The following is a 9,280-nucleotide window of genomic DNA, read 5'->3' on the forward strand; positions in this document are numbered from 1 at the left end:
TCTCATTTGGTCTCTTTTGCTCAGCTCCACCACGCTGATCAGCTCAACCACCCTGCCTCCTAGACCATCGGCCTTGGCTGTTCTTCGCAGACAGTACCGCCAATTTCAGCTCTCCTCAATTGCTGCTGAGTTTACTCATTTTCTAGAACAGCTCTCCCGCCCAAGTGTCCCAGCTGATGCCTTCGTGCCTCCTCGCATTGCGCGGGGCTTTACAACGCGTGATGGGAGTTCACAGACTTCCCCTGATCTCAACCGTCGTCACGAATGTTCCTGTTTTCCTGACACAGCACCGCAGTTCTCTCCCTATCCTTCACACTGGTCTCCCACTAATTATACCCCTACATCTCCTGTTCCGCCAAACCAGCGTGCTCCTGTGTCTTCACCCATCCCTGGACCAAGCTACTCCTTTATGTCTCCTGCCCATGCTTCTGTGTCTTCACCTGGGCCTAGATTCAGCTACTCCTTCATGTCCCCTGCTGCTGCAGAACCTCACACACCCTGCTATTTCAATAAAGATGCTTAATCTCCCTCAAGTTTGTTTCCTGTCCTTCTTTGCCTATTCCATACACTCATATCAGTCAGATTCTATCCTACTCACACACGTAAATACCTTATTAATATTATTATCAATACTTGATGTAAATAAAGGTTTGATTAACATATAGATCAAATAGGTTTTGTCAGACTACTTCTATTGTATTTAATAAGTTCTATATTTAATTAGGTTAATTTAGTTTGATTAATATTAGTTTGATTATAACACACGCTAGATATGGTTGATTAAAATATTTTTCTCGACATTACTCCCCCCTCTGAGACTTTATAGTCTCACATTCCACTTATAATCACTTATAACCGTTTCTCAATCATACATGTCATGTAATACAGCAGTAGAACAAGGTAAAAGTCTTTGACTTCTTTGGCATATGTAGTTTTCTTCTGACCCAGATACTTTGCGTATCGCAGGGGGTCTTGTTGGAGCCCTGGAAGAGGTTACTAGCACTTTACCAGGCACTCGTGTGTTGATATCCACGTGAATATGTTGGTCCAAGGAAAAGGTCCATTAAGGCTTAATATCCACGGTGATCAAAATGCCAAATTGAAAATGAAAAAATGCGAAATTAAAAGAAATAAAAGCAAAATCATACTAACATAAAATGAAAAAATGCGAAATTAAAAGAAATAAAAGCAAAATCATACTAACATACATACTAAAGATCGACTAACATACATACTAAAGATCGACATTACTCCCACCCTCATTACTGCCAAACCACAACATCGATGAACTAGGAGTGGGCGAAAAACCCTGTAGACAATCATGCCAGGGAAAATTCCCACTCTGCCCGCCAGTGGCGCGACAGTGGAATCACCACCAAGGTCATCCTTAGTCGTGGGTGTACATGCAGTTAAATATGAGACACATGAACAAAAGGAAAATTGAACTTAAACAATGTAGTCCGCAGAAATGTGGTAGAGCTATGAAACAGGCGACAACCGCTTAATCCAATGAGGTAACGGAGCGGATATATGGCGACCAGTCCGTAGTGCGAACCACACAGCATTGTACCATTTTAGACGGGCGTCTACCATGCAATGAAATTACCTCTGAGTCTCTGGCACGCTTGTGATATCTGTGAAGCAGGATAGGGCGACAGTGCCAATCCCAATGTTTTGCTGGTTCCGTTGTCCATAGAACATAGCCTCCTAAGGTAATGGTGTAGTATGTTACAGTAGTGCGTTGCATAACAAAGGTCGTAAGCAGGAAACTATGGGTGTTTCGGGCTCTTGTTGAGAAGGAAAGAACCCCAAATGACTCAGCCAGGGAGATTGCGTGACGTATTGTGAAGACTCGGGTGACCATCTGGAGTCCACCAGGAAGATTATAGACAGAGTTCTGAATGGAGTCTAACCACGTTCCCTCCGGAGAAAACATGTTAGCATGGCGCAAAATGGCGGTCACTGGTCTACGCTGGTCCTCATCTGTTTCCCAAGCAAACTCATCCCTCTGCGGAGGAAAACCGAACCACTCATGGGGTCCATCATGGCACCGGTCACCCAAAGGACAGTCGTCACCGTCTTGGCACCACAAGCAATGTGTCTGATGGTCATAAGTTAGGGCTGCACACGCCTCACAGGGACCCCTGAATGTGTCGAAGGCGAAGCGATAACCCTCATAACATGTTTCTGCGAATGCACACACACCAGGAAACAGTCGCAGATTCGGCTGTAGCCACCTGGGTTCACCAGCCATGTTCCTGCACACAACATGTAAAACTCACAACAACAACATGGTTCATACAACATAATGCGGACAAGCAACGACCTAAAGCATTTGCCATGAAAGTGGGAAATATAGAAGTAAACCTCCACGGGTATGTTATTAGCATCAAGATCAATAATCAAGCACAGATAGATAGATGGCTAGACAGATATATATCTATATACATATTAAAAGGATATGTTTGGTGTACGTTATTCTTGTCCTTTGTTTAAACCCAAAAAATCTGCTTTCATGTCCACGTAGACGTTATGGTCCATAGCAGCATAGATGTGTTCTGTAGTAGATTCCTGCTCCATAACAGCCGTCATTGGGAGCTGTACATATTGTCCGAACAGTGAGTGCACAGTCTTGCTGATAAGAGCACGGAGACAAGGTATTCGCAGCAAACAAAAATGCCACGGCTGCAAGAATAATGGCAAGCGTAGTTCCAATACGTATTAGTCCCGCCAACCAGTTTGAAGAAAAAAACCAACCTAGCCAACTGGTAAGTGCGGATTCCTTCGCATTATTGGAGACCATTTCATCACGAGCTTTCGCCATGCGGTCTAGTAGAGCGTGTAGCGGACCCGCAGAGCCAGTGTGAAGAGGAATAACCGTGCAACAGTCCTCCCCGATAAGATGGCATACACCTTGGTCTGGTCCAAGCATTTTGTCAATAGCGAATCTATTCTGCACAGCCATTAATGTAGTGGCGTGAAGTTGTTCTGATATCAGTTTCAAGGCTTCAATTGTGTGATTGATAAAACGTTGTTGGTTGTACCAAATATAATTTATCCAGGCCATATTACGATCTACTTGGATCCAAGGAGAAACATTGTCAATGCCTTGGGCGCCTTTATCTAGGGCAGCAAATTCAACGGAACACCTACTGGTGTGCCCTTCCAACTTATATAGATTTCAGGATCCGGGCCCCATGAGGGTAACCTAGATTTATTAGTGATTGTGAGATACTTGTCCTTATAATTGTTCATGATACTAGATAACAGAGTTTTTTCAACGTCATCCTGAAGAGTGCTTGACGTCGTCTTGACCTCACCAGGTCATTTAAAGGGTCTCATTTACCGCCATGACAATGAGGCGTCCTTCTAGAACTACCGGTGCACAGCGACCATGCCATAGGCTCGGTAGAACCTGCAGCACTTCATTTCCACCACAGAACCAAAATATGTCTGCTAGGGGCAGTGTGCCTCTTCTCAAGCTTGGGACATGAAATTGACTATGTGAATCACACCTTCGTGTGGAGGAATTACAAGACTGTTTTAAGTTAAGTATGTGGAACGCTGCATCAATCTGTTGGTCACATGCCGCCTCCGGCAGTGATCCTACAGTAACCACTCCTCTTGCGCGAAGGCACAACGGGAAAGTTTGTCCCGGATGCACAACCACCCGCAAATCATCATTACTAAGCGTAGCCAGGGGCTGATAATCGCACGCAGCACTACGTGAGCGCATCCAGTTGGCACCATAATCAACAGCAGCTGAACCTAATAAACATATAGCTGGGCAAAGATGAGTGGTGTTATAAGGTGCTTTGTCACATGCCTCTAGCCCTACTGTCGGCATAACACGAGGTGGACGTCGAGATCTTCTGTCACATACAATGCATGTAGAGTGGGGCACTGCTGCACGCCCTGAATCTACCAACCATTGTCTGTACAGGTTAAGGTTTGGCTGAATGTTTGTAGTTTCAGCATATTGCTTTACTGATGTCACATTGATCCTTTCCGCACATCTGAAACAGGTCGGGGCTTTTGGATTAGAGGGATAGTTGGGGTTCTTGTATCTGAAACTAAATTGTATTCTAGGTAAGTTCATCCCTTCCTGCCAGTTAGGGACATATACTAGAATTTTATACAAAACATCCCCATACGCTAAAGATTCTACTGAGGTTCTTTCAAATGTGCCATGCGGGATCCCAACTTGGGGAAAACCAAAATACCATAGAAGCGTAATATCAACACAACTGCGGGTGCCTAATATGCGAGGTATAACTCTGTGGGGTACTCCTGTGACCACTATAATGTCTGTTTCTTTATCCGTGTCGGTCATTCGAGCCTCAAGTCTCATCTCGTATTCAGGAGTATTATTTATCTCTGTAGAGTTGCAGGGATGAAAAAGGGATATAGTGTATGTTATAAACATATGTTGTGCAGTTACTGGAAAGGATGGCAGGACCTTAGTGTTATTTAAAAGGCCCAATGCACACCGGAATTGTTCTGCAAGCACGTTTCTGGCCATATGTACAGAAACCTTTGTAGCCTGTTCTGAAGTGAGACTAGTTTTAGCAAGGTGACCTAGAGACCCTAGTGGTTTAGACCTTTGTATCTATTTGTGGACATTGTGCGACTTTCTGGACCTGCTGCGGGTTGGGAATAGTTATTTAGGAAATGTTGGACAAAGGACTGATATATCTGCTGGATGATGTAAATAACGGTTAATGAAAATGTAAGGGCAAATGAACCATACTGCTAAAGCCATAACGAGTACTGCCCAGTGTCTTTTGGTAAGAGTCTGTTTGGACTTTAGGGAATTTTTCATCATGGTTCCACAGGTAGATCGATATCTAAGTCTACTAGATCTTGTAGATTAAGAGTGTCAAACTGTTCAGGTGGAGTGACAGTGTTTTCTTCACTGCCTAGTAGTCTCTGCACAGTTTCTTCTAGTTTGTCAGAGTCTAGTGTGTCATGTGGTGGTCGTGAATCAACCTGATACGAACAACCTGGCCTCGGTTCTCCTTCAACTGGCCGTGGTTGTGTGGTTTTGGCACGCGTCCTGTATGCTGGTCCCCTGTCCTGTGCTGAGCCTGCGTCGTCGTCGTCGTCCTCTGAGTCGTCAGAGTGGGCGCAGTGTGCCAACTCAGCCCGAGATTTCCTCCACTCTGGTCCTTTCACAGCAGCTCTGCAACAATGGTTAAGATGATACCAGTATTCCTTACCTTCTACTTTGACTGCGGTAGGAGTTGCTAGTACCACCTTGAATGGGCCTTCACGGCGTGGCTCACTCCAGTGTTTCCTTTTGAACACTTTGATATACACGTAGTCACCTGGTTGCACCTGCTGTAGTGGCTCGTCAACCTGTGCTCCGTGTGTGGCTTCACGAACCTGTGAATATAAAGTTCTGTGTATTTGCGTCAGATGTTTGCAATAACTAGACATGTCTGCTTCAAGTTGTTCAAGTGAGGAGCTTGTGTAAGGTCCTTGTGTAAAAGCAACTGGCATGGGTCGTCCTGTCAGCAACTCATGTGGTGTCAGGTGTGTGTTGCGATTTGTTTGAGAGCGCATTTTCATCAATGCCAGTGGAAGAGCTTGTACCCAATTCAGATCTGTGCTAGCACAAATTTTTGCTATTTTCTCCTTCAACACTCCATTTGCTCTCTCAACCATTCCCTGTGACTGTGGATGGTAAACACACCCCATTCTTTGCTTGATACACAAAGCTTCTGAAATTGCCTTGATCACATTATTTACAAAATGTGGTCCATTGTCAGAGCTCAGTTTGTCAGGTATCCCAAACCTTGGAATCACTTCCTGATTAAAACTTAGCTACAGTCTTTGCGTCATTCTTGGCAGTAGCTGTTGCCTCAACCCATCTGCTAAAACGATCTATTACTACCAAGATGTATCTTTTCCCTTCCTTTCTATCTGCCATGTCCACAAAGTCCATCATCAAATGTCGAAATGGTCCCCTTGGTTCAGGAATGTGACTGATTGGTGCTGTGAAATGTTTCCTGACATTTCGTGCTGCACATAGCTCACAGGACCTCAGGAATTTGTCCACCATACTGGCCAGATATTGCGACCACCAATTCCTTCGGATTGTGTCTATGGTCTCCCTACGATTACAGTGATCTACCCCATGTGCTTCAGTAATGAGCTTCGGTAAAAGAGCTAATGGTGCTACCCACACTCCATCAATACTTCTCCATAACCCTGTGTTGGGGTCTTGTCGGAACTCAGAGCCCGTCTCTGAGGCGACACATCAGTGGATTTCTTTGCTCAGAGGATTCCCAATAATGCCCAGCCAATTCTAGAAAAAACACAAATATAATAGACACAAACCGCCAATGAAGGATCCTCAGTCCTGGATGAGTAAAAGCAAAACTTATTTATTTCCATGCACGTTCCAAAGAGCTCAGTAGAAGGTGGGTACTTCACATCAAAATGAACAGCACATCAACAAATGATAGAGCACGCCATAGTGAGGAAGTACACTGACTGTTGTTTCACGCTCATATTTATACCCTGTAGCCACCGTATCTTTTTATTTTTTTTATTCCTTGACCTTGAGTAATTCCCCTTATTTTCCATTTTCTGCCTTCTCTTCCATTTCTGTCTTCTTTTCCCCCTTATCTTCCATTTTCTGCCTTCTCTTCCATTTCTGTCTTCTTTTCCTAGTTCCCCTTATCTTTGGCCTTGGCTTCTATTCTCCCAAACAACACCATATTTGGGGTTCCTGTCTTTTTCCCGTTTCCCCTTATTTACGGCCCATAACTTTATGTTAAAAAAAAAATATGAGTGAGTATAAAGCCCTTATTTTTCTCTGAGTTCAACCATACGTTCTTCAGTCTCTCAAGTGTGAACAACCTTTTTGCGGCCTATTTTGTCTTCCTGCATTTGCAATGGGTAAGTGTTATGCTTTATTCTTTTTATAATGCTGTTTTGCTATTCTACTTTTATTTAATTGAGTTATATCATTGTTTGTATACTGTGCTTGATTATAATACTTTTAATTAATAGTTGTATGCGCCTAGGTTATATTTTAATTGTGCATTCTGAACTGAATGTTACACAGTGTGTAGAATCTTTTTCTTGCATGAGTGTTATCTTTTGCTTATGCCCGTAGTCACCGTGATTTGACCCTGTCTAATATCTTATCTCTGTTGGTCTCTTTTGCTCAGCTCCACCACGTTTGCCTCCCAGAACGACTCAGTTGGGCATTCTTCGCCGACAATTTCGCCAGTTTCAGCTCTCCTTACTTGCCGCTGAGCTTACTCATTTTCTTGAACATCTTTCCAGCCCAAGTGTCCCTGAGGATGCCTTCCTGCCTCCTCGCATTGTGCAGAGCACTTCTACGCGTGACAAGAGCACACAGACTTCTCCTGAGCTCAACAGCCGTCACGGATGCTCCTACTTCCCTGACACGACACCACAGTTTTCTCCCTATCCTTCACACTGGTCTCCCACTGATTATTCCCCTACGTCTCCTGTTGCTTTGCCAAGTCACCGTGCTCCTGTGCCTTCACCTGGCTTCGGGCCAAGCCGCTCTTTCATGTCTCCTGCCCATGCTTCTGTGTCTTCCCCAGGCCTTGGGCCTAGCTACTCCTACATGTCTCCTGCAGCTGCTGAAGCCCGTCGCCTTGCTATTTCAATAAAGATGCTTAATCTCCCTCAAGTTTGTTTCCTGTCCTTCTTTGCCTATTCCATACACTCATAACATTTAGTCAGATTCTATCCTACTCACACATGTAAATACCTTATTATTATTATTAATACTTGATGTAAATAAAGGTTTGATTAACATATAGATCAAATAGGTTTTGTCAAACTACATCTATTATATCTAATAAGTTCTATATTGCTTTATTAAGTTAATTAGGTTAATTTAGTTTGATAATATTAGTTTGATTATAACACACGCTAGATATGGTTGATTAAAATATTTTCCTCGACATTACTCCCCCCTCTGAGACTTTATAGTCTCACATTCCGCTTATAACCACTTATAACCGTTTCTCAATCATACATGTCATGTAATACAGCAGTAGAACAAAGTAAAAGTCTTTGACTTCTTTGGCACATGTAGTTTTCTTCTGACCCAGATACTTTGCGTATCGCAGGGGGTCTTGTTGGAGCCCTGGAAGAGGTTACTAGCACTTTACCAGGCACTCGTGTGTTGAAAAGAATAATAAAGCAAAAACAAAAAGTAAAAGAAATAAAAGCAAAATGATTAAGATCGACAATGCAACATTATAAGATCGACATTACTCCCACCCTCACACTAATGGGTACGCCAAACCACAACATCGATGAACTAGGAGTGGGCGAAAAACCCTGTAGACAAACATGCCAGGGAAAATTCCCACTCTGCCCGCCAGTGGCGCGACAGTGGAATCACCACCAAGGTCATCCTTAGTCGTGGGTGTACATGCAGTTAAATATGGGACACATGAACAAAATGAAAATCGAAATTAAACAATGTAGTCCGCATAATGTGCGATATCTGTGAATCAGGATAGGGCGACAGTGCCAATCCCGATGTGTTGCTGGTTCCGTTGTCCATAGAACATAGCCTCCTAAGGTAATGGTGTAGTATGTTACAGTAGTGCGTTGCATGACGAAGGTCGTAAGCAGGAAACTATGGGTGTTTCGGCCTCTTGTTGAGAAGGAAAGAACCCCAAATGACTCAGCCAGGAGATTGCGCGACGTGTGAAGACTCGGGTGACCATCTGGAGTCCACCAGGAAGATTATAGACAGAGTTCTGAATGGAGTCTAACCACGTTCCCTCCAGAGAAAACATGTTAGCATGGCGCAAAATGGCGGTCACTGGTCTACGCTGGTCCTCATCTGTTTCCCAAGCAAACTCATCCCTCTGTGGGATGCTGTAAATACTGGGGTCTGGAAATGAAACTGTATTTAAGTGAAACAGGTGAACAGCTTTTCTCCTGAAGTTTGATGGATAGCCTTGAGTCAGTTTGTTCAGCTCTAGTGATTTAATTTGTAGATGGTCCTGATTGAGGCTTTTTCGATACCAGTGCAGATAGTCAGCTGATGCATCATATTTGCAGAGTGGTGATACTGCCTACAGATTTAGATGATGGTTTGTTCTGGTGTAATGCTGCTGCCAACAGATCCTGCTGTAAACATTACAACAACAACATTTCTATGTACTTTCAGACATCAGTCACCAATTCAGGTTTTAGTACAAATCTCCAGAATCCACATAAAGTTTGTCGTCTTATAAAATACTTACCAATGATTGTATCTATAAAAGAAATA

The 9,280-nt window shown here is 43.6% G+C and overlaps 1 protein-coding gene across 1 annotated transcript in view; it reads left to right on the plus strand.

The window, feature by feature from the left end:
* Positions 1–8,777, plus strand: part of LOC124389594 — a 27,291-nt gene extending 18,514 nt beyond the window's left edge. The window contains exons 2-4 of the mRNA XM_046854958.1: positions 7,182–7,630; positions 8,520–8,581; positions 8,669–8,777. Of these exons, the coding sequence (XP_046710914.1) occupies positions 7,182–7,630; positions 8,520–8,581; positions 8,669–8,777 (620 nt within the window). The remainder of the gene's footprint in view (positions 1–7,181; positions 7,631–8,519; positions 8,582–8,668) is intronic.
* The last annotated feature ends 503 nt before the right edge of the window (positions 8,778–9,280 follow it).

Source organism: Silurus meridionalis, chromosome 8 (genome assembly GCF_014805685.1).
Source record: "Silurus meridionalis isolate SWU-2019-XX chromosome 8, ASM1480568v1, whole genome shotgun sequence".
Taxonomy (NCBI): domain Eukaryota; kingdom Metazoa; phylum Chordata; class Actinopteri; order Siluriformes; family Siluridae; genus Silurus; species Silurus meridionalis.